At 49.0% G+C, this 26159-nt stretch overlaps 1 protein-coding gene and 1 non-coding gene across 2 annotated transcripts in view; one reads left to right on the top strand and one right to left on the bottom strand.

Annotated features, from left to right (window-relative positions):
• Positions 1-14278, bottom strand: part of Hhat (hedgehog acyltransferase) — a 66337-nt gene extending 52059 nt beyond the window's left edge. Inside the window, exons 1-3 of the mRNA XM_035445658.1 lie at positions 14031-14278; positions 13022-13237; positions 2171-2342 (exon numbers count right to left, since the gene is read on the bottom strand). Coding sequence (XP_035301549.1) covers positions 2171-2342; positions 13022-13237; positions 14031-14207 — 565 coding nt within the window. The 5' untranslated portion in view covers positions 14208-14278. The remainder of the gene's footprint in view (positions 1-2170; positions 2343-13021; positions 13238-14030) is intronic.
• Positions 14279-25409: 11131 nt separating this feature from the next.
• LOC113835822 lies at positions 25410-25525 on the top strand. The gene has a single exon (XR_003485538.1). It is a non-coding gene; the product is annotated as a U5 spliceosomal RNA (small nuclear RNA).
• The last annotated feature ends 634 nt before the right edge of the window (positions 25526-26159 follow it).

The raw sequence follows: 26159 nt of genomic DNA, 5'->3' as shown, positions 1-26159 counted from the left end.
TCTATAAGTTGCCTTGGTCATTGTGTTTTATCACAACAACAGAGAAGTAACTGCTACAGTGTATCAATTCGGATGTGTCTCAGAAACATTGCCAAGCCAAAAGGTCATATTTCCAGAGAAAAACACTGTGAACCTGCTTAGATGAGAAACTGTTAAAATATGCAATTGCAGGGACTTAACTATGGTCCAAGTACCATGAGAGAGACAAGAATCACACACACACACACACACACACACACACACACACACACACACACACACACACACACACACACACACACACACTTTGAAAAGCTAGGGGAAAAGTTAATGGGTTCTGTGCACAAAGCACTTCTGAAATTCTAGTTAGTTCTTCAGCCAGGTAAGGATGCTCACTGGCTGAATCTGAGCCACTGAATCTGCTCCTCCCCCATGCTGCTCTTAGGTGTGACTGGCATATGTGACAATGTTTCTTTGCCATTTAAGACCCATTTTGAGTTGTTTTCCACCGTTCAGCCAAAGCTTCAGTCCTATCCTGTTGGTCTCCTTGTATGGTTAAAACTTAACGGTATTAACCTTCAGCTACAACCATGTGTAGGAGAGGAGTCTGAAACAATGCGACAAACACCCTGGCTTCATCAGCACATGGTGAACACGCGGTTCCTAGATGTGTGCAATTGGGACACCTTGATAAAAAACAATTCTTAAGAATCCCCCATACCAAAGAAAATGCTGTTAGGATCTGCACAAATGCCATTTGAGGTTTTAAATCTACTCAGAAAAAAAAGGTTATTATTAAAACAATTCAGTGTTTTCTGGGTCCTGTGAGGCTCCTGCCTCAGAGACGTTCTGAGTAAGCACATGTGATGAGGACCACAGAGATTCTGAAAAATCTATAAACCACCCAACATATAAGGACACAGGCTTATACACTTGCCTTCAGCAGCTGAATCTGTCTGGAGCATCACACACACACACACACACACACACACACAAAGGGGGAGGGAGGGAGGGAGGAAGGGAGGGAGGGAGGGGGAGGGAGGGAGGAGGGAGGGAGAGGAGAGAGGGGGGAGGGAGGGAGGGGTACACAAAGATGCATGCACATAAGCACACATGTAAATGGAGTTCTTTCTTGCACACACATGCAATGCACTCCTGCAGTCTGGAAGTCAGACAACAGATGAACACAGGAGTCCCCAAAGGAACAGAGCAGGACAAGTGAGAAGGAGGATGACGATCAGGTCAGAATGTGTGGCCCCTGCTGTTAGGAGCAGAGGAATAAAGGACAGCGGTTCTCTCACAGACAAATCCTACAACTGGAGACTGTGTTCTGGGGAAATAAGACTTCCACTCCACCTTGCTGCAGGATAGAGAAAGATGCAAACAAGCAAAACAGACCAACAGAGAAATGCAGGTGCACACACACACATCATATGCACACACACCACCTACTGTATCTACAGGACATGTGCACACACATACACACACACCACCTACTGTATCTATAGGACATGTGCACACACATACATACACACATACTATCTACTATATCTGCAGGACATGTGCACACTGCACACACACACACACACACACACACACACACACACACACACACACACCATCTACTGTATCTACAGGAAGAATCATGAGGCCCACCATCTCACTGAACGCTCGAAGCAGCTCTTCAAGGGCAAGCCTTGTTTTTGAGAGGAAGGTGTTCAGACACGTGTAAGCTCCACCAACGGCTGCCCACCCTTGGCTGGGGGAGCCGGGATACAAGCCTACACCTCCACAATGCTGAAGCTCACAGGAAAAGGAAGAATGCAGCCTGACTGGATCTCAGCGCATCATCCCACAGAAGAGCCTCCTGCACCAGCCAGCAGCTCCGCTGTCTCCTGCTATTCAATGCTGCCTCTGGTAAAGGTGTAAGTCCAGCCATACTCGGTCGGTTCCAGCCCAAGGCGGGGGGGGGGGGGTCACTCATCCTTGACTCTCAGTTCACATGGTTCAGCCCTCTCCCTATCAACTACACCAAGCAGCCCACGCATGTAAAACCTTGGCCACAAGAGGAATAAGGTTAAACAATAAAGCAGGTTGGCTCTAGGCCACTGCATCCAAACATCCACAGGACAGTGTCTCTCTAGAGCCAACTGCTGTTTCTGGTGCTGCCAAGGGTGGTTCCCACGGTTACCTAAGGTCCAGCAGGAAGCGCTCTCCAGGAGGGGGCTGCTGTTGTAGAGGGCGTGCATGTACATGAGGTGGACCATCAGTTCAGCCAGCCACCACCAGCACAGCAGGCGGCCCAGGCCCCTGGCTAGCATGGCCAGGCTATGCTTCGGAGAGCCAGGCTCTGGCTGCTGCATCTACAGAGAGGACAACAGAGAAGGCAGCATTAGACGGTGCTTGGTCCCAAGCCGTGCAGAACGCCTCTCCTTGACGTTTCTGACGAGGCTTATACAAATTATCATTGCTGTTTCTACGGAAAGGGCACTGGAGTCTGTTTCCCTTAAGGACACTCAGTTTTCCTGGGTAAGAAAGCTACATTCCAGTTGGGAAACAGCACCAGAACAAGAACAGGCATGGCAACGCGGTACCCTACAGCCAAGAACAATGCCAAATTATGCACCTTTCTACCCCAGCTTTGACCCGAGACAGTCCAGGCTGGGCCAGGATTCGGGTGCTCTGCCCCTTGAAACTGTGCCTCTCTTTGGGTCCTGTTCGCCCTGGCTGTTCCGACTCATCACCTCACCCATGCCTGAGCTATCAATCATGCTAAGGCAACATTAGACACAGGAGAGGACAGCCGAGGGTGGAGTGTGAATGAGGTGGAAGAATTAAGGATGCCTGTCAGTGTGCCTTAGAAAAATGCAGAATAAATACTCAGAGGAGATACGCAGGATTCCAGCATCAACCACACAACTGCATGATCAAACCCATGGGTCTCGGTTTCCTCAAAATAAAGTGAAAATTATAGTGGTGGTGAGGTGTGAGTCCTAAGTCCAGCACCTGCACAATTGAAGTGTGAGTACTAAGTCCAGCACCTGCATCTAAAGTGTTAGCAGTCATCACTAGCAGCAACATGGCTTCTCCTTGTTTCCTCAAGGAGCCCCAGAACAAGGGCAGTGTTACAGCAGAGCCCCACACCAAATGGGAGGTAGGTGTCTCCATTGTCTACAGTCAGAAACACAGAGGGTGGCTACCCTAAACATCCATTATCTGGTTCAAGCACTTCAGCCCTTGGGGTTCTGGATATTCCCACACTCTGCACCACCCGAGCATCCCACACTCTGCACCACCCGAGCATCCCACACTCTGCACCACCCGAGCATCCCACACTCTGCACCACCCGAGCATCCCACACTCTGCACCACCCGAGCATCCCAGACTCTGCACCACCCGAGCATCCCACACTCTGCACCACCCAGGCATCCCACACTCTGCACCACCCGAGCATCCCACACTCTGTACCACCCGAGCATCCCACACTCTGTACCACCCGAGCATCCCACACTCTGTACCACCCAAGCATCCCACACTCTGCACCACCCGAGCATCCCACACTCTGCACCACCCAAGCATCCCAGACTCTGCACCACCCGAGCATCCCACACTCTGTACCACCCGAGCATCCCACACTCTGTATCACCCGAGAATCCCAGACTCTGCACCACCCGAGCATCCCACACTCTGCACCACCCGAGCATCCCACACTCTGCACCACCTGAGCATCCCACACTCTGCACCACCCGAGCATCCCACACTCTGTACCACCCGAGCATCCCACACTCTGCACCACCCGAGCATCCCACACTCTGTATCACCCGAGCATCCCACACTCTGCACCACCCGAGCATCCCACACTCTGCACCACCCAAGCATCCCAGACTCTGCACCACCCGAGCATCCCACACTCTGTACCACCCGAGCATCCCACACTCTGCACCACCCGAGAATCCCAGACTCTGCACCACCCGAGCATCCCACACTCTGCACCACCCGAGCATCCCACACTCTGCACCACCTGAGCATCCCACACTCTGCACCACCCGAGCATCCCACACTCTGTACCACCCGAGCATCCCACACTCTGCACCACCCGAGCATCCCACACTCTGTACCACCCGAGCATCCCACACTCTGCACCACCCGAGCATCCCACACTCTGTACCACCCGAGCATCCCACACTCTGTACCACCCGAGCATCCCACACTCTGCACCACCCGAGCATCCCACACTCTGCACCACCCGAGCATCCCACACTCTGTACCACCCGAGCATCCCACACTCTGCACCACCCGAGCATCCCACACTCTGTACCACCCGAGCATCCCAGACTCTGTACCACCCGAGCATCCCACACTCTGCACCACCCGAGCATCCCACACTCTGCACCACCCGAGCATCCCACACTCTGTACCACCCGAGCATCCCACACTCTGTACCACCCGAGCATCCCACACTCTGCACCACCCGAGCATCCCACACTCTGCACCACCCGAGCATCCCACACTCTGTATCACCCGAGCATCCCACACTCTGTACCACCCGAGCATCCCACACTCTGCACCACCCGAGAATCCCACACTCTGTACCACCCGAGCATCCCACACTCTGTACCACCCGAGCATCCCACACTCTGCACCACCCGAGCATCCCACACTCTGCACCACCCGAGCATCCCACACTCTGTATCACCCGAGCATCCCACACTCTGTACCACCCGAGCATCCCACACTCTGCACCACCCGAGAATCCCACACTCTGCACCACCCGAGCATCCCACACTCTGTACCACCCGAGCATCCCACACTCTGCACCACCCGAGCATCCCACACTCTGTACCACCCGAGCATCCCACACTCTGCACCACCCGAGAATCCCACACTCTGCACCACCCGAGCATCCCACACTCTGCACCACCCGAGCATCCCACACTCTGTACCACCCGAGCATCCCACACTGTGCACCACCCGAGCATCCCAGACTCTGTACCACCCTAGCATCCCACACTCTGCTCAAAAGCCATTGGAATCTTGCAACATTTCAGACTTTCGCATTAGAGGTGGTGTGCAGCTGAAGTCATCAGAAAACCCCTTCTACCATGGTGACCTAGCTGTGGAGCAACCTCACTATGGGGTTACCTCGCTGTGGGGGTCACCTCACTGTGGACTCACACCAAGGCAGTAAGAATCCACACCAAGCCAACTGAGAAAACATGAGGAGGCACCAAGTTCCCTCTAGATGGAGATGGACCTTGTGTGGCACCACACGCTGGTAGCATCATCCAGAAGCAAGCCGTCTCGATGAAAATACTAGCAGCTTAAGAGCTGTGTTGTCAGACAACAACGCTCACATAGCTGAATCTGCCCAGCTTCTAACAGGTGCTGAGCACATAGTCTGCAGCCCAGGTCCCCAGAAACCCAGCCTGCATCAGGGGTGCCAGAACCTTGAGGGTGTGCAGGCCCGACCTGGAGAACAGAGACAACAGATGGGCAATGGCAGAAAAGTCACCTTCCCGGCTTGACTCTCAGCAAAAGGCCAATTTGGAGGCCCTCCTAGAGGTCTGCCACAGGCAGTTCAAAATGACACGAATGCCTATGAATCAAAAGTGTGAGGTCCACCTGGTAGCTGACTGGCTTCTTGATAACGACATGCCTACTTCCCAGGAACCTGACTAATCCTTCCCTAGTGCTTTTCTGAGGGATATGTCTGTGCCACCACTGCCAGGAAAGACGGAGAGTCTCTCATAGTCCTCCTTTTGATGGAAGTACCTCCATACTTGGAGCCACAGAAGCACAGATTCCTTAACTGCACAGGTGCACATAGGAGAAGGGTCCTCACCCAACTCCTGTCAATTCACTCTTATCTGAAAGAGAAAAGGGAGAAGGTTCCCGGGCTGGGGACTTTTGCTCAGTGAGTAAAACTCTTGTCCAATTAACAGGAGGACCCAAGTATGGTCCAGAGCCCACATAAAAGTCAGGCATGGTCATACACACTAAATCCCAGAACTTAGGAGGCCGACAAGAGGATCCACCCCTGGCCAGACAGAGACCCTGTCTTAAAAAAAAAAAAAAAACCAAGTGATGGCTCCTAAACACATGTGCTCATGAGCACACACACATACACACACACACACACACACACACACACACACACACACACACACACACGCATATACATGCACTCACTTGGATGTGCATGAACACACATGCATGCATACCCAGACACATGCACAAGTGCACACACACACATGCATATACATGCACACACACATACACACACGCATATACACACGCATATACACACGCGCACACACACGTGCACACACACACAAGGCATACACACACACACACACACACACACACATACATGCACACACACACACACACACTTACAGGCACTCGCACACAGGAGTAGTCATTTGCCTTTCTGGAAAGTCCACATCAGTGTAATGGGGCCTTTTATTCTAAGTCATTTGTCCCTTGTCTCACAGCAGGAGAGACAGGCTGCTTCACAGTGCTCACCCTCAGAGCTGCATGGAAAGCATTCCATTTGAGGCATTTCCAACCGAGGGGACTGTCAACCTTAAGATCATTGGAAACCGCCATGGTGGGAATTTCAAGCCCAGACGCCACTGGAAAACACTCATTAACCCGTCTGACAACTGTATTTTAAAATGCATTACGATTTAAAATCTCATTTCATGCAAATTGCATAAAAGGGAATGTCGACTTTCTCCCTCAAAGATACCCTGAAGACTGAAGACGACAGTTGTCAAAGATGAAAGGTTCTTGTCCTTCCCACAGGAGTCACACGTATGTCTAAAAGCAACAAAGGCCTTTTCCAGGGCTGGTGTCCTCATTGGTCCTTCTGCAGGGCTTCTACCTGCAGGCTCCAGGGTTGCATGGACCCAACCTGTATTCTTTCAGAGTTGGGGTGGCTTTTCTGTATCGTCCAAGTCCCTAGCCTACTCTCTGTGAAAAGCTTCTTACTCAAGCCCGGCATTGGTGGCTGAACCCAGCCACCCACAGCAAGGCCAGTGATGTTCACTGCTCTCTCTGAGGAAGTCCACCAAGGTGGCAGCTCACACCGCTGCCACAAAACAGTACCTGGTCTAGACAGCGGGAGCCTCCAGACCCTCATACCCACCAGACACTCTATCCTCTTTAGCTCCTGCCACACCAAGTCAGTGTGACAAGGTTGTGTGTTTGTTTTTCTATTTTCAAAGCAATATCTCAAAATTCACTATGTAGCCAAGGGTGTGTGTGTGTGTGTGTGTGTGTGTGTGTGTGTGTGTGTGCATACACGCACCTGTATAGCCACAGGCAAACGCCCAGTTGTCTATCACTGTTTACCATATTTTTTGAGTCAGAGCCTCTCACTGCCCTGGAGCTGCTATTTGGGCTACACCCCTCTGGCAAGCACTCAAGACTCACCTGCCCCGCTCCAGCACGGGCTTACCCATCTTTTGTGTGCTGTGGGAATTCAAACCCTGGCCCCCATGCTTACACAGCAAGCACGTCACCTGCTAAACTATCTCCCCAGCCCTTGATCTTGAACTTCTAATAATCTTATCTCTACCTTCCAGGCTGGGATTCCAGGGCCACGTGTATGCTAAGTAAACACCCTAACAACTGAGCTCCAGCAGCAGTCCTGATACTCCCGTCTTTACTCCATCTATCCAGCCCTCCTTCCTCTCCCCTGTCTTTGTCTCCATCTACTCTCTGTAAAGTGATAGCAAGTCTGTCTCAGGGGTTGAAGATTACATGAATCAGAAGCTGTAGAGCTGACTTCATCTTTTCTCAACAATCAGTGTCACTTGGGTGTTCTCCAGACCCAGAGGCCCCTGACTTCCACAGCACTTCTGAGACACCAACACCTATCTCCTGCCCCACCCCGCCAGCCACTCTCAGCCAGGCACACCCTGCCTACAGCGATTGTCTGGTCCCTTCCAACAGTCCAGCACAATGGCTTCTTCAGAGGTCAAGAATGGCCACTGTTCATTCCCCTTTGCTGGGGTGTCCATCGGGCTGGACATGGCGAGCCGGGGGGACCTCTGTAGTAGCCTAAACTTCCCCTGCACTTGCCACAAGGTTTTGACTAGTCACAACAGTAACAGCAGGAGTGAGTGTGACGGTATCTGTGCATCAGGCCTCGGCACTTCATGGGACCACGGGCTCCCCATAACAACCCTGGCTCTGCTGACCTCCCAATCCACAGAAAAGGTAACTGAGGCACAAAAAAAGGCAGCTCACCAAAACAGAGCAGGGATTTGAACCCCTCCATACTGGGGACCCCATTTGTACACTGTCTCCAATTTGGGACAGGGCCTTGGTCAAAGTCCCAAGGTGCACCACTCAACCTGCCTGTCACCCACTGAAGACTCCACCTGCTTGAGGAAGATTCTGAGGACCCAGACTTCCAGCTAAGCAAATCAGCAGGTCACCCTGTATTGCGTGGGAATCAAGATTCACTGGACTCAGTACAGGTTAAATAAAGTTTATTCTGGGAGAATACACCTACACAAGAGGCGGTGACCGCCACAGGTTCCAGCTCCAAGGATCCTCCCAGGCTGTTCCCTGTGACCCGACCAGCAGCAAGAGACCTCAGTCCAGACCAAATCCCACACCCTCAAGGACTCACCTGTACGGGCGTGGTCATCGCCACAGGTGCGGAGTTAGACCTCTCACTACAATCCTGCGGTGCCCAGGCCCTACGGACTCTGCCTCACACGGCAGTTCAGTATCTTAACTCCCCAGAAGGACAGCAGGGAAGCAGTGGAAGCCTGGTTCCTGACACTCCATGGGCCAGAAATGGCTTTCCAGGTAAGGCAAGGAGGCTGGTGAGTGAATATTTCAATTGCTTTATAGCATAGAGGATATCTCTTCCACACATCCCTCATTTGCATATGTAAATGTATGTGCTAAAACTCTGAGTACCATGTAATCTGCAGAGATGTTCGCCTCTCATTTTAATACTTGAGATTCCTATCTGGATCCTGTTTGTCCCTTCTGGGTTTGTGTCCACGTGAGATGCTGCTGCCCCCTGGTGGGAAGCCTCCTCTTGCTCATTCACAGAGCACTCCTGAGTTCCTCTATTAGCGTTCATCCTCCTGTCTTCCCAGTCTTTCCCTCTTAAATTACCCCATTACAGAGGAGAGCACCCACAGGCTCTCTCAGCAAATGCAGAAATCACATGGATTTTTGTTCTTTGTGTGTATAATGTGTATGATAAGTGTGTGTTCTGTGAGTGCAGGACCTTCACACGCATGCAGAGGTCAGAAGACAATCTCAGGGGTTGGTCCTTGCTTTCCAACTTGAGACAGGGTCTCTTGCTCGCTTTTGGGTACACAGGTCCAGCTGGACCTCGAACTTCCAGGGAGTCCACCAAGCCCTAGCATTAAAGATGTGCACTACGTGTCTGGCTTTATGTGTGCTCAGGGGACCTGAACTCAGGTCTCACATTTGCAAAGCAAGTGCTCTGCCCATTGGTCCACCTCCCCAGACCCTGACTGGCTTTTCATTCAGTATTTATTTTGTCCTGTGGCTTACTGAGCATTTTATTTTTCTGGGATAGCTTTAATGAATATAGGCAGACCATAGAGGAAGGTTTTGATTGGCCCTTCCAAAGTCCCTACTCTCAGCAATGGAAACATATCAGAAAGAAATAAGACCCCAGTAGACCCTGAGCCCCTAAAGGTGAGCCCACCCATCCTCTCCAGACTGAAGCTCAGGGGAATGGCAGTCCTTGGCTAAGCTTTTGGGTTCACCACAGCCTCAAAGTCTGTTCCTGAGGACCAGGCGTGGGACCTGACTACACACTCCCATTGTTCCTGTTGGACCCTAAAGGCTGCGGTTGGAAATGGGGGGTGAGAAATGTGAAGCATGGCTCTGCATCCCAACAAAGTGCAGCTCCCACTGGGCAAAGCTCCCATGGCTGTGACGCAGTTGGGGAGAGTCTCTTTCCTCTGAGTGGCTTTAGTCTACTTCCCCAAGAATTACTATCCATCCCGGGGGAAGGATGGGGCCGAGGTTTAGTTCAAGAGTTATTGGCTGGAAAATTGGGAAGAAGCCAAGTTCACAATGTCAAGGAAACTGCCAGAGGCAGGATGTGGGAGACCTGAGTCGGCCTGAGCTGGCCTGTGCCAGCTCTGCATCCACCCCACTCAGGACACTCAGCCTTCCCCACGCTCGAGAGTCACCCTTTGGGGTACCTGGCAGGCCACAACACTGAGCCCCAACCCAAAGACTTAGTCACAGGCCTGGGGCAGGGCCTAAGAATTCACATCTCCAGTCCCCGACAGTGCTGGCGCTCTGAGGTCAGTTGCCACCTCTAACCCACCTGTCTTTTACACAATCTCAAATGCAGATCTGAAATCACCTCCTGGGGAACCAGACTGAAGTGTGAGGAGACACAGAGCCAGCCTACCCCAGCCAGGAGTGCCAGTGACACTGGAAGATGTCTGCAGGGAAAAGGCCTGTCCTTTCATGGCAAGTTTAGAAAGCTGCTCTTGCTGTCATGTAAACACAGACTTCTGAATGCATGTGTGGCTCTGGAGTTTTTAAGATGAAGTAAACAGTTTCCAAGAACCTTCCTTTTTTCCTCACAGGGCATCTTTCACATATATGATTGTGCATGCTGTATGTGAGTGCACGCATGTGTGTCCTGTATGTGAGTGCATGCATGTGTGTCCTGTATGTGAGTACATATATGTGTTGATGTATGTGTGTGCATGCACATGTGTGCTGTATGTGAGTGCATGTATGTGTGTCCTGTATGTGAGTACATGTATGTGTTGATGTATTGTGTGCATGTACATGTGTGCTGTATGTGAGTGCATGCATGTGTGTGCTGTGAGTGCATGTACATGATGTGTTGCTGTATGTGAGTGCATACATGTGAGTCCTGTATGTGAGTGCATGCATGTGTGTGCTGTATGTGAGTGCATGCATGTGTGTCCTCTATGTGAGTGCATGCGTGTGTTGATGTATGTGTGTGCATTCACATTGTGCTTGTACATGAGTGCATGCATGTGTGTCCTGTATGTGAGTGCACGCATGTGTGAGCTATATGAATGCAGGCAATGTGGTGTGTGTGTGTGTGTGTGGTATGCTGTATGTGTACATGTACAGGTGTGCTAAACATATATGCAGGCATGTGTGTAAATACATATGCGTCACATGTGGGTACAAGCATGCATTGTGTGTATAATGTGCATCCATGTGCTGTGTATACATCTGTGTGTACATGGATGTGCTGTGTGTGTCTTGTGTTGTACATGTGTTACATGCATTGCTGTGTATACATGCATGTTTATGTGTATCTGTACATATTTTCTTCTTCAAGATGGCTGTGCTTTGGTGGAGGCAATGTCCCTTGGAAACCACTGTTTTGGGTACTAACACATGGGCTAAACTCCCTTAAGTATGTCCCAGGAGATTAGCTGAGGGTCGGGGGAGAAGTCTAAGTGGAAGGACAAAGGTGGCCTGACCTGACTGCCAGGACAAGAATGCTATGCAGAGAAGGCACAGTCAGAGTGAGAACACCCACCACCTGTCAACATGCTCCAACTAGGTGTGTTTTCTCACCTTGGCCTCCAGAACAACCGAAGTCACAGCAAGGCTGCTTCACAAGCACTCTGAGTAAGAGGGCAAGCAATCGCCGAGCAACAGGCATGCCATCTGTCTTCCTACTTCTTCAAGTGAAATATCAGAACCCAGCTTCCTCCTCTCTGGCCTTCCCTGCAGTGGCTATTGGTGGCTGTCATTGACTTTCACCCAAACCTCATGGTAGCCAGCTATGAACCAAGTGGACACTGCCTCCTGAGAATCAGGCCACCTTTAGCCTGAGATGTACTCCAAGGCCTATATAAGTGTGTGCTCAGATCCACAGCACAGCTAAGTGGAGAGACACATGAGGCACAGATGAGCACAGCCAACACCCCAGGTCTTGGCCTTCACCAGAGCTTCTTACTGACACACAGCAGCCCTCTTAGCACTGACACGAATAAAATCAAAATATCGGTCAACTCTGATAGTGCTGAAGGTGCCCATGTCTTGTCACAAGCTCAGCCATGGCTTCATTCTTCGTGTAAATCAAATAATCCAGCTCATTAGTATGCAAACTTGTTTTCAGTCTTTAACAAAAGGTGAAACTGTACATATACCAAATAATCCCTTTAAAATAAATATTTTTAAGATTCGTTAGCAGCAAGAGTTTAATAGGCCTATTTTAGAGCCGCACACCCAGGTTCAAGTAAAAAATTCCTCTGGTAAGATAGGCTCACAGAAGTATCTTTATGTCCATTTCAAAGTTGTCATAAAATTCATTCAAATATGATTTGCTAGAAACTCTAGGCATCAAATCGAACGGCAACTTCTAAGATCAAACACTGAGGCTGTGAGGTGACTCAGTGGGTAGAGACACTTGCACACAAGCTTCACACGCTAAGTTCAATGCCCAGATCCTGAATGCGACAGGGAGAACCAATTTCCTACAGTTGTCCTCTGACTTGCACACACATGCTGTAGCAGATGAGTGCCTACACACACACACACACACACACACACACACACACACACACACACACACACACACAAAGAATTCTAAGTCAAGCATTCTAATGCAATCCAGTCCAAAGACGCTAACTCAGTACTCACATCCAAGGAACGATGCAGAAAGATATTAAAGTCTTTGTTTTCCATAATTACGCATTCTGTTTCTTAAAAACCTACAACTCATAATACAGGATAACCTGGTACCTGAGCAAGGTGTTCTGGGAAGTATGGCATAGGAGGACGTCACAGTCTAAAGCCATTCATTCATGATAACACGAGAAGGGCAGCGTTGCCAGAAACACCATCAATTCATTACCCATTAGACTTCGAGTGATTTCTGGTTGTATATTTAGAAGCCTTTTACTGTTCCCAAACTTTTGGTGAACCCCACACTCAGTATGCAACCCCATTTTGGGGGTCCCAACTCACAGTCTACGATGTAGAGACCTACGAGACACCAGCCCCGTCCACCAGAGGACTCTACCTGTTTGAAGAACTCTGGGAAGTTGATGATGGGCCCATTGTGGAAGACGGGATAATAGAAGACAAAGGCCAGCAACCACGGGAAGGAATAGGAGGTGCGCTGGGCAGACGGAGGCTGCCGGCACAGCTCCAGGCTGAAGCTGGTGTAGTACAGGCAGCGAACAGTCAGGGTGAACTGTAGCAGGTAGTACTCATTTTCTGTCTTGTACCACTTCCTCTGCAAAAGCAACAAGGGGGGACAGCCCATGAGTGAGCAGCAAGGCAGCATCAATCCACACACAGGAACTGGCCAGGGAACCCCGACTTTGGCTTTCCCTAGGACAGAAGCAATGAAAGAGAGTTGAGTACAAAGCAATGTCAAGCAAATCCCACCGGCAACCAAAGCAGTGTGAGCTGCTGTATATCTGGGTGTTAGAACAGGTGCCTTGCATGTCTGGGGACTGCCTCTTGCCCAATGTCCATCTCCCCAAAAAACACAACTGACAGACAATTGTTTCTGTCAAGATGCCATCCTATGGCCCAGGTCAATACTTAGGCAAAACACTGTGTTTTCACTTTCTATACAAGACACTTCTGTGATTAGCTCTATGAGTGGCTAATTAATAAGCCTGTCCTGTCAAATAAGAATGAAGACACTTGTCTGACTGTCTTGGGGCCGTTGTAGACATCATGTCTCATAAGGAAAATGGGTGAAAATGGTCCCTAAAAACCATAGAGCACTAAACAGGCAGGGTTAAGCATATAGATAGGGGAGGACTCTGTTTCTATCCCTCTGGTCCTGTGACATCTGTCATCCTCCATTAACATCCAAACTGGGAGAAAAGGTGACCCTGGACAACCTAACAGGGCTCAGACATAAAAACCAAGACTGATTGTGCAATGACCCTGGATGGCCACTAGGCGGAGCCCCACAGAGAGGCTACTGTTATTCTGTGAGTGAAGACCTGACATCTCCTGGATCTGAGCCTTCTCCTGCCCTATGGTAAGGTGTGCAGGAGGCAGACACTTACCTTAACTTCCTCCACACTCTGCAGCCTCAGGGTGGAGAGCAGGAGGAGAGAACACAGCCAGGACAGGAGCATTGACCGGAACTGGGCCACGCAGAAGGCGATGGTGGTGTGGAGAAAGACCATGGCCACGCCTGGAGCTCCCAGCACACACCAGCAGGCCCACATTCCATAGACCATGACGATCCAGGGTCTGTGCTGTAGAAGGGTGTTCCAAAGAGAACAACAGGAGGTGAGTTCATGAGTGTGGCTAGGACAGCACCTGTAGGATGAGGGCAAGCTTTTGTGACTAGTAACCAAACCTGTTCTCACCACCCTGCCAGGTCCACCAGGCATCAAGAAGTCACTCTCCTGCCTTCGGAGCCTCCTGGACTATATCCCACACAGTGAGATGCTCAACTGACTTCTGAACAGACATGGGGGGACCCACCAGCTGGGAAGGGCACATTCCCATACTCTACAGACATGTCCTTCTGACGCCAAAATGAGAATGAGGGTCACATGCACTTCTGGGAGCCTTAGATAAAACCCAGGATGTCTACACCAAGGCTTTCTGATGTCTTAGACTTAAATATCTAACTACATCTTTTTGGAGCATTGAGCTGATACGTGTTCTATTGGGAACACCCAAGACAAAAACCATAACTCACTTGAGGATCGTGAGGCTTGTTTGTTTTGTTTTCTGTTTCTCTTCATAACTCAATTTTGCAGGTCTTGAGTGTGAACTTTTTAGATGACAGTGTGGCCCAGGTGAAGCCAAAAGGTTGGACCCCCTTAGCATACTATTCACAGTCAAATTTATGTCACAGAAAAATCGCATCTCCTCAACTTTTTGTGATGTCAAGATCTTTAACTGATTGACATGTTCATCCCATTTTGAGAGAATCTGAATAATATTCTGCTTAGTTGGCAAGTAACTTAGTTGTTCCACTGATTAAACAGATAGTAGATTAACAGATCTTTGCTGTCATGGTACCTCTTCCTGCGTCCACGTGCTAAATCCTCATTTTAAAACTGCCATAGGGCAGTGGTACACGCCTTTAATCCCAGCACTCGGGAGGCAGAGGCAGGTGGATCTCTGTGAGTTCGAGGCCAGCCTGGTCTCCATAGCAAGTGCCAGGATAGGCTCCAAAGCTACACAGAGAAACCCTGTCTCGAAAAACATAAACAAAAACAAAAAACAAACAAACAAACAGACAAAAACCTGCCATAGGTCTGGAGAGAGGACTCAGTGGATAAGAGCACTTGCGGTGCAGGCATAAGAACCTTAAGTTCAGATACCCAGCACCCACGCAAAGCCATGCTAGCACACATCTGTAACCCCAGCATCCTATGGAGAGGTGAGAGGCAGAGGCAGGGGAAATCCCTGGAAGCTGAAGGCCAGCTAGCCTGAAGCACACGGCAGTGAACAAAAGACTCTGCCCCAGGTGGAACCCGAGGTCCAACACGGAAGGTTGTCCTCTAACTTCTACACATTCCCAGTGACACACCGGTGCCTGCACTCACACACACACAGGCACACACACATCAGATGTATATAAACCCATACATGGATAAATAATTTTTTCAAACCACAATAAAGGGCCAGCAAGATGGTTCAGTGAGTAAAACTGCTTGTCACCGGTGTTGTGATGTGAGTTTTATCCCCACGTGAAGGTGGGAGAAGAGAACCAGCTCTACAAAGTTGCCCTCTGAGCACCCATGCCCACACACTCAGCATAAACATACACAATAAAAAAGACTGCCATGAAGAGATGAGCGTGTCTCAATAGAAGAGTGATGGGAGATGTTATTCTGTATTTGTTCCTCTTATTGGTTGATGAATAAAACACTGATTGGCCAGGCAGGAAGATAGGTGGAGCTAGGAGACGAGGAGAATTCTGGGAAATGTAGGCAGAGAGGAGTCACAAGTGAGGTGTTCTCTGGTAAGATAAGACCATGTAGAAATACATAGATTGTAGTTACGGGTTAATAATTAAGGCAGAGCTAGCCAACAAGAAGTCCAAGTCACCAACCAACATTTCATAATTAATATAGTGTCTGTGTGTTCATTTGGGGCTCAAGGGCTACTGGGCCAGAAAACTCATGCTTACAGGAGAAAGTATGCCAGGCATGTGCCAGGCCTTTGGTGTGATCCTTAGCTCTACCAAAAAGAAAAAGAAAAAAGCAGTAAGTTATTTTTTTCATTTTATTTTATATGTACAGTCTTTTTTGCCTGAATGTATACATGCGTACCGTGTGTGTAGTGCCCACAGGAGATGGTGGAGTTACAGACAGTTGTGAGCTAGCATAGAGTGCTGAGAACTGAACCTGGGTCCTCTTAACCGCTGAGCCTCTCTCCAGCCCTCGGGTTTTAATATTAAATGGCTGTGTGCCAGCAGAGTTTAATGTCTGAAGCATCACATCTCCATGAACTAACTACCTGCATGGTCTTCAGCAAGTTACATACGCTCTCTGTGGCTCCAGTTCTTTGCATATAAAACTGGAGCAGTGACCATTTCACAGGGTCACTGTGAGTATCACGGAATTGTGTGTGAGCCACATTTAGTATGCATGTGCAAAGGAAGGGCTCCTCCTGAGCTGTGTCTGTAATTCAGCTGACAGAGAGCTTGCCCAGCATGCATGAGGCTCTGTCTTCCAGCCCCAGCACTTTACAAAATGGAAACAGTGACACGTGCCTGTAGTTCTAGTATTCACACAGGGAGGCAAAAGGGTAAGAAGTTCAGGTTATCCTCTGTTATATAGTGAGATTGTAACTAACCTGGGCAGTGTTGTAAGTGTTGTAAGTGTGATACATTTTGAATGATGGTTTTCAGAAACTTTTCAAAACTGAAAAGTCAGATGACTGAACTTACATGTTCTGGTGAAAAGAGTGAGCTGAGCCTCGTGTCCTGGGGACTGCCCTCCCAGCAACTCGGGAGGTGGAGGCAGGGGACCACAAATGGAAAACCTAACTGGGCAACTTAGTGAGACTGTATGAAAACAGAAAGTAGAAACAGGACTGAGCGTGTTGCCTAGTGGATAGGGATTGCCTGACACACATGTGGTCAGAGGTTCGGTCCCTAGTATCGCCAGAGAGACAGACAGACAGAATGACAGAGAAAAAGAGACAGACAGACAGAGACAGAGAGAACCAGATGCAGAACAGGCCTGGAGTGTGGCTTGCCCATCTTCTTCTAAACTGTCGCCCACACACTCCTCTTCCACAAACCTATATTCCAGCCCAAGAGAACTTCTGAAACATGAGACAAAGTCAGCCACTTTTGCGTTCCAAGAAAACCAGAGAAATGTGGTGTTCATTTTTACTTTTTTTTTTTCTTTTTCCATCCTGCTAACCACAGAAAACAGCCACATAAATTTGCCTCAAACTTTCCCCAACTCTCCCACCTCTGGGCAGACTCCAATTTCCAGAAACAAGGTCGCCAAAGACTAGTTTAGCACATGGTTTTAACAAGTGGGGAGGAAAGGTTCTTTTTAACACAATCAACAGTGTGTGCTATGGAGCCTGTGCTCTAATATCTGCACATATATCCGCACACAGTCACACTTTCAGTGAGTGCTATTTGATCTGCTTGGGAAAAGCCTGTTTGCTGAGCTTCATTTGAAACTCACCACAGACAGGAGCTGCTCCAACTTGGAACTGAAAGAGCCTTTGGAAATATTTAGCCGCACTGTGTAAACCAGCTGTGCTCCAGCGAGTGAGTCTATGATGGATTTGACAGTGGCCACAACAGCCATTTGTGTTCAGACAAACGCACCCCACTCCCCTCCTGCAGGCAGACAACACTGTCTCAGGACAGCATGGAGAACACTCTTCCGCTGACCTCGGACTCCCCAACTTTCCCACTGCCCTCACCCTCCCCATCACACACATCCTGAGGATGCAAAGTAGAAGGGTTGACTAACACACCCTCTTACTGCGCAGAACTGATGTGTGAACCAGAATGCCACGCTCAAACTTAAAATATTAGATGGCACTGGAATCCCTGCCCACCGCAAAATCATTAAAACCCAGATACAGCGTGGCCAGCCCTGAACCGACACCAGGATAGAGATGGGAAGGCCCCACTGCCATCACCACAGTGTCCCTTCCACACACAGGCTGAGCTCTGGAATTGGTGGGGGACAACAGAGTGGCAGGGCCATAAGAGGAGGGTTAGGCAGCTCTTCCCCACCCGTCTCCACTCTGACGTGCTTCTGTGTGGCTCGAGCACTTCTCTACCTCCTACATACGTAAGTATGAAGCCTGTCACATGAGCCAGGACAGAACTGTTTTAACATTGCAAAAAATGAAAAAATAACACGCATGATGTTTTATCCCGAAACAATGCTTCTAACTTGCCGTTAAATAGGCCAGAAAATTCTTTTCTAAGTTCTCAGGGACCTGAACAGATACACAGGGCTTTGGTCATACACATATGATGTCGGTCACAGATTTCTTAGAAAGTCAGTTTATCTTTATTTTATGTGCATGAATCTCTGCTTGCATGTATGTCTGTGTGTCGTGTATATGCCTAGTGCCTGGAGAGGCCAGAAGACCGTGTTGGATCCCCTGGAAATGGAGTTACAGGTGGTTGTGGGTGTTGGAGAAACTGAACCTAGGTCCTCTGCAAGAGCAGCAAGTACTCTTAACCACCGATCTGTCTCTCCAGCCCTTGACTCGGGTTGTTAAAGCCCACTCGCTGTGTTAGGGTTTCTATTGCTGAGATGAAACACCATGACCAAAGTAACTTGGGGAGGAAAAGGCTTATTAGGCTTACACATCTATGTTGTTGTTCATCACTGAGAGAAGTCAGGACAGGAACTCAAGCAGGGCAGGAACCTGGAAGCAGGAGCTGATGCAGAGGCCGTGGAGGAGTGCTGTTTACTGGCTTGCCCCTCATGGCTTGCTCAGCCTGATTTCTTACAAAACCCAGGACCACAGCCCAGGGATGGCACCACCCACAATGGGCTGGGCCCTCCCCCTCAATCACCAAATGAGAAAATGCCCTACAGACTTGCCTACAGCCTGGTCTTAAGGAGGCATTTTTTCAATCAAACTTCCCTCCTCTCAGATGACGTTAGCTTGTGTCAGGTTGACTTAAAACCATCCAGCAACCCACCCCAAAAGTCAAAATGGCCCAGTTCATTTAGACGAGATTCAAGTGAGAACTGTGATTGGCAATTATTGATCTCTAGAAAAGAAGACACAAGAATCCAAACCCTTCCCTAAGCTTTCACACACACATCTGGGGCTTCTGTAGCTCTAGGTTGACACCCACCTACTTACCAACCAAGCAGAGTAAGCAAAAATATAAAGTCAACCTCAGTATTGAGCTACAATGCTCCTAATTTAGAACTTTGAATTTTAAGCAAATAAAACTTTATACATTTTTCCTTTTGTGTCTATATGTGTGTGCATACATGTTTGTGGGTATACATGCATAGGTGTGTATGTGTGTTTGGAAACCAGAGGTCAGTCTTGGGCGTGTCATTCCTTAGGTGCCATCTACCTAGGTTTATTTTTTATATTTTTATTATTCTATGTCATTTATTATTAATAGGATGTATTGTGTGGTGTGTGTGTGTGTGTGTGTGTGTGTGTGTGTATGTGTAAGCAGATGTGTTCATGCCAGGATGCTTCTGTGGAGGTGAGAGGTAACTTGTGAGGATCAGTTTTCTCCTTCTACTATGTGGATCCCAGGGATCAAACTCAGGTCATCAGACTTGGAAGCAACCACCTTTAACAGCTGAGACATCTCACTGACTCACAACTTATTTTTTGAGACAGGGTCTGTCACTGGCTTGAAGCCTGCCAAGCAGACTAGGCTGACCAGCCAGTGAGCCCCAGGAATCCCCATCTCCCTCACCCACTCAGGTCCTTGGGCATGTAAGACGAGCACTTAGTGAGATGTGTCCCCAGGCTCACACTGTGCCTTTTCTAACTGGGATTTTTATTGAGATAGTTATAGGTTCATATGCACCCATAAGAAATAACAGAGGCGGGTGCTTCCCCCCAAAGTAGCCTTTTTACAAAACCAAACGATATTATCATAACCAGGACATGGATATAACCACAATCCACCTAACTTACTGATTTCTCCAGTTTTGTCCCTACCTTCTACTCAAGTCTACCGCAGGTGTAGGCTCAGTGTCCACCACAGCAAATACCTAGAACAGATTCACACCCACTTCATGTTCCCCTTACCATCCCTGCCTCCCACCCTAATCTCCTCTCCATAACTCTTCATTTGCAAAAACCACACAGCATGTACCTTGCTGTGGCATCACCATTCCCAACTCCTATCACAGTTTTTCCATGGTATGGACAGCCACGGTTTGCTTAATTGTGTCTCAGGTGACCTGCCACCTGCTTCCACTCAGACCCACTGGTCCATAGCAGCCTGGCACCAGCCTCAGAGAGGATGCCCCTAACACAAAGTACTGTCTGTCACCTCTGTCACACTGGAGATGACACTAACCTGGGACACTAACTAAACATCAGACCCGCCCAGGCTAGAATCAGCACCAATGACAAAGCCAGAGTTGCCCTCCCTTCTTTTGGAGTCTATATACTTCAAACCTTCACAGGAGTCAGAACCCTTAGAAAACACTCTGGCAATGGCCCCTCTCATGCCACTCTGTGTCTGCTTCAGGAACCTGTGCTGCAGGTACCAAGTGGTAGCCAGATGTGCCTCAGACGCCCTTGTCTGCTTCTGTCTGTGGAAGAGTGAGAGCTCAAAGCTTGGGGTAGAACTCCCACTGGCAATGGATGAGACTGTTTGAAAAGTAAAGAAAGGGACAGGGCTTGTTACATTTTATCTCAATTGTAGTTTAAGCACTGAAATAAATTAATATAAATTTATATTATGTAAGAAAAGTATATACATACATGAAGTCTCCCCGAAAGAAGAGAAAGCAATCTGCCCCCATCTGAATCCAGACAGAAGCACCCCACCCAGCTCTTCGGGGGAGTAATGGACAGTGGGCCCTTATCCAGGGAGCTTCATCTCATTAGACCAGCAGGTTCCAGGAGAAACATCAGTGCACAAGGTTCTATTTATGTGTGGATCTAACACTCCTCAGGGAGAGGCCACTCACCCGCATGAAGGCCAACCCCAGAGGACCAGGTTTCTCAGCCCTGTGCACACCCTGCCGTGAGGACCTGAGCCATGGGGCCACGACTAACCATGTCATTCTCGAGCCAGCCCACATCAACAAAAGCAGCAGGCCAGCCTTCTCGGAGCTCCTGCAGGGTCATTTTAGTCCGGAGGGCAGAGCACTCGGTGTCACGGGTGGTGGGAAGCCACAGAGGCATTAGAGAACAGAGGGAACTGTGACCTGCTTCCACAATGTCCAATCATAACAGACCCACAGCCAGAGCTCAGCCATTACTCAGCCTCCGTCGGTCTCCTCACAGAGCTTGGAAGAAACCCAGAGAGGGGCTGACCTGGAGGGAAGGTATTTCATCTCAGCCAAGGGACTCGGGAAAGCTGTATTTCTTTATTATTTTACATGACCAGAGGAAGGGAGGAGGAGGAGGAAGAAGAGGAGGAGGAGGAGGGAGACTGCTCCTGGAAGTAGCCTTGCCCTCATTAGGAGGTGGTGGCCACCCTGGGTGGAGGCGGGAAGCATTCTTCAGGAGTCAGGGCTGTCACCTGAAGCCAACAGATGCCTGCCTCACCTCCCACCCCCACCCCCACCCCCACCCACCCCCAACTGCACTGCCAAGCTTCAAAATGCCCCAGAGGACAGCAAAGTAGACGCAGCGACAGCCCAAATCTTCCACCCTGAAAAAGCACCAAAAACAACTCTGCCAATGAAGGCCTTGAGGAACACTTGGTCCAGGTGGCGAGAGGCTGGGATTAATGAGGCCAAGGTTTCGGTCCAGACTCACAGAAAGGCCAACCCGACGAACAAAGAAGCACTGTGGCCCAACCACAAGCAGATCTGCCAGCCAGCTGCCTTACACACAAGGGTGAGACACACAGGGAGATGACTCAGTTCTCACTCCACCTCCTCCTCAGCCCGGGGGAAGACGTGTTCTGCAGAGGTTAAGCTGAGTCTGCCTGCCCAGCTAGACCTGACAGCACACCACACAGGAAGTTAAACAAGATGGTTCCACTCCCCAGGCCAGAACTGCAAGGCTACCTCCCGGGAGGCCAGAACAGCCATCACGCCAGGCCTACTCCTTGCCCTCTGCACTTGCTGCAGATGGGATAGCCACTACCATGCCAGGCATGGCTCAGTGGTCAGCACCACTTCATTTACGGCTTTCCAGTCAGCTGATGACACACACACCACACCATGAAAGCAATCTAGCTCCCAGTCCTGTGCCCTGACCAGCCTGAAACAGAGCAGTTCAGAAATACATGGTCACAAGCCCAGACCCGCCTGGGCCCTCGAGGACTGTGGAACCTGTCAGCACCTCCCTTCCTGCTCCAGTGCAAGGAAACAACCCAGGTCTCCACACAAATACAGGCACAAATACATCTCTGTAACTGAGCTGCCTCCCAGCCTGCCTCACTTCTTTGAATACCACATAGAAGACTCCCAGGAGCAAATACCAGAAGACAAGGGCAGCCGCCACCAGGTAAGTCCTTGGCTCTGCCCACCTGCAGGCATGACCTGGGAAAGCAGTACTTAGCAGTCACTCCCCAGAGGCCATCCCCACCACAGACCACAGGACACAGGCTCAGATGCCAGAAATGACTGCCTCCTCTCAGATGACTCTAGTTGGTGTCAAGCTGACATAAAACTAATCACTATATAATTGCAAAGTACCATGTGGGTGCTGGAAACAGAACCCATGTCCTCTGCAAAAGCAGCCAGTACTCTTAACTGCTGAGCCCATTCGTCTCCACTTTTTTTTTACACATTTTTTTGTTAATTTATGTTTTACATTCTAATCCCAGTTCCCCCTCCCTCCTTGCCTCCCGCTCCCCCACACTCCCTTCCCCTCCCATCTGCTCCTCCGAGAGGGTAAGGTCTCCCCTGGAAGTCTACTAAGTCTGTCCCATCATCTAGTTGAGGCAGGACCAAGGCCCCTCCCCACCCCCACACCCCTGTGTCTAGGCTGAGCAAGGTATCTCTCCACAGAGAATGGACTCCACTAAGTCAGCTGTGCATTAGAGTTAGATCTGGCACTCACTGCCAGCGGTCTCGTATATTTTCCCTGCCATTGTCACTTGTATTAAGGGAGTGTGGTTCGGTCATATGCAGGTTCCGCATTTGTCAGACCTGAGTCAGGGATCTCTCACTAGCTCAGGTCAGCTGATCCTGTGGGTTTCTCCATCATGGTCTTGGCTCCTTTGTTCATATTATCACCCCTCCCTCACTTTGACTGTACTCCAGGAGCTTGGCCCATTGGTTAGCTGTGGATTTCTGCATCTGCTTCCATCCGTTTCTAGAAAGGGTTCAAGCTTCTCTGGGGTTATGGACTGTGGGCTGGATATCTTTTGCTTTATGTCTGGTATCCACTTGTCTCCACTTCTTAACAATAATATCTCCCACTCTCTTCTGGACTGTGAGTGAGGCCATACATATTCTCCCAAGCAAGCAAGTCTTCACTGGACCATTCCATCAGCTAAGGATTGTTCACTCTGAAACCTTTATATTCAATGGTTTTAGGAAATAAATTGGAGGAAGGAAGGGCACGATGGAAAGACACCTTCCACTGAAGTGTCTTTGGCTAATAGTGTTCCCGGGCTTCCCCACTGATTCCCCTGTTTCCTGATTCACAGCTCAGACCTCTTCACCAAATTCAAAGGAGAAAGTGGCTTAAAAGCACAGGACATATGGACTCGTACCTTCCTTGCGAGCAGTATGGCCAATTGAGACACAGCTGCATGGCCAAGGAAGAGCCACACCAGGCTCCGCCTCCCCCATTCCAGCCAGAAGTTCCACTCAAAGTCGGTTGGGTCCTAGAAGGAAAGAAGAAAAGGTGGCATTACCAGAGGGACTGAACCATATGTGTGACCTGGAGAGAAGGCAATACCAGAGGGACTGTTGTACCATGTGTGTGACCTGGAGAATGTGTGTGACACACACATTCTTCCCACTGACCATGTTTTCTCCAAGGCATTTGGAGAGAAGAATTGTAAGTCTAAGTCCCACGAATGAGACTGATATAAAAGTTGGGAACCATGACCCAAAATATGTAATTTAAGACAGCTGTGGTGGTGTTGCAGTTCTCAGCCTGTGGATCTCAGGTTACATTGCAATTCATAGCAGTAGCAAAATTACAGTTATGAGGTGGCAATGAAAACAATTTTATGGCTGGGGGCGGGGGGTCACCACATCATGAGGAACTGTATTAAAGGGTCATAACATAAAGAAGGTTGAGAACCACTGCTGCTCTAGGGGGCACAGGCAAAGGATTCAAAGCTTACTGACTTCCTCAGCTACATGGAGAACTTGAGGCCAGCCTGGGCTACATGAGATCCTGTCTCAAAAAAAAAAAAAAAACAAAAAACAAACAAACAAAAAATGGAAACACAATAGAATGACTACAGATCATATTACATAAACTCATGCCTCTCCTACAAAATGTGCTGTTGAGCCAGGCAGTTGTGACACACGCATTTAGTCCTGCACTCGGGAGGCAGGTGGAGCTCTGTGCGTTCGAGGCCAGCCTGGTCTACAGAGTGAGTGCCAGGGCAGCCAAGGCTACACAGAGAAACCCTGTTGGGGGGGAGGGGGGATGTGCTGCTTATTTACACATGTCATAATGTCAGCTCTTCAAAATATCAAAGAGACAGTGTGTGTTCCTATTACACGGAGAAAGTAAACATTTCCAGTCCCTTGGGGACAGCAGCCTGTCACTCGGGCCCTTATATCCAGAGAATTTGGTTTCTGCTCAGAAAGTCGTCTGACCTTCACAAAAGTGAGTTTAGAAGTCCCACACGGTGACACATGGCTGTAATTGCAGCACCTGGGAGGCTGAAGTAAGAGGACTACCTTGAGCTAGAGGCCAGCCTGTGCTAGAGAGCGAGTCTGTGAGTTTGATAAGTAGGCTTTATAGAAAAGAAAAACAGAAGTCTTACTCGAAGTCCCCATAAACACAAGAAATACCAAGCAAGCTCCTGCGACTGAACCAGTAAGCCCAGACTTCCCTCCGATCCGCCCCCTTACGGTGGCTGCAGTGAACTGGGCATTTGTGGAACCTCAAAGCCCCGTGAGTCAGGCTCCTCATTTGCATACCCATAATTCCTTGCACGTAATAGAATTTTGAAGTTTAAAATATGTATATGTATATATATATATATTTCACCAACATCTCGAACTAAAACAACGTAGTTTACTTTATAAACAAGTTGATTAAAATTTCTGGGGCTGAAAAAGTCACCGTCATTGTTCTAGGAGCTGCAGTTACTAGTGGGCACAGCTAAAGCCTACTACGGTACACTCTGGTTTCTCTTCAGATCGTATAAATCTTTCGCCTTTTACTAAAGATTTCCGTGGAGAGGAACAAATCTGAGTCATTATTAATTTTTTGAGGTCTTGCTCTTTAGCAAGGCTCACTATTCGGTTCTAACAAAAGACTTCTTGGTGGCACTCAAGGTGACTTAGGGTGACAAGTCTTTCTTCAGATTGTGTTGTGGCCTTATTCTTGCTTTTTACTTTAAGGCTTTACAAGGTTCTAAGACTGGAAAAGCTCAGAAAAGAATTTCTAACACTAAATATTAGTGGAGTACTCATTAGAGATTTTTAAACAGCTCTTGTCATAGGACAATTCAGACAATTAATTGCTTTTTACAGTAGTTATTTTCCTTCACTCAGGTGGTGCTGCTGACCACCTAGTCCTAACACCTAGAAAGCAGAGGAAGGTAGAGGCCAGCCTGGTCTACAGAGGGAGTTCCCAGAGCCTCTCATCTTTTTCCAGCACAGCCCTTCTGGGGGACCTGTGTGTATAAACTCACTTTTCTGTGCCCCTAAAGATCATTCCTAACATTGACCTTGACCATATGAGGGACAACACTCAAAAAGGTGTGAGTTTAGCCTTTAGATTCCATACTGATAACCACATTCAAAATATAGCTGCAATTTGAATTACACAGAAACTAGAGATATTTTATGAATAAAAAGAGTGAAGTTCAAGAAGAGGTTTGCTTACAGCTTTGAGAAGGAAGCCTATGTCCCTTCTAAGTTGGG

Source organism: Cricetulus griseus, chromosome 5 (assembly GCF_003668045.3).
Source record: "Cricetulus griseus strain 17A/GY chromosome 5, alternate assembly CriGri-PICRH-1.0, whole genome shotgun sequence".
Lineage (NCBI taxonomy): Eukaryota > Metazoa > Chordata > Mammalia > Rodentia > Cricetidae > Cricetulus > Cricetulus griseus.
The sequence above is the reverse complement of the archived record's forward strand: the minus strand, read 5'-3'. Positions and strand labels throughout refer to the sequence as shown.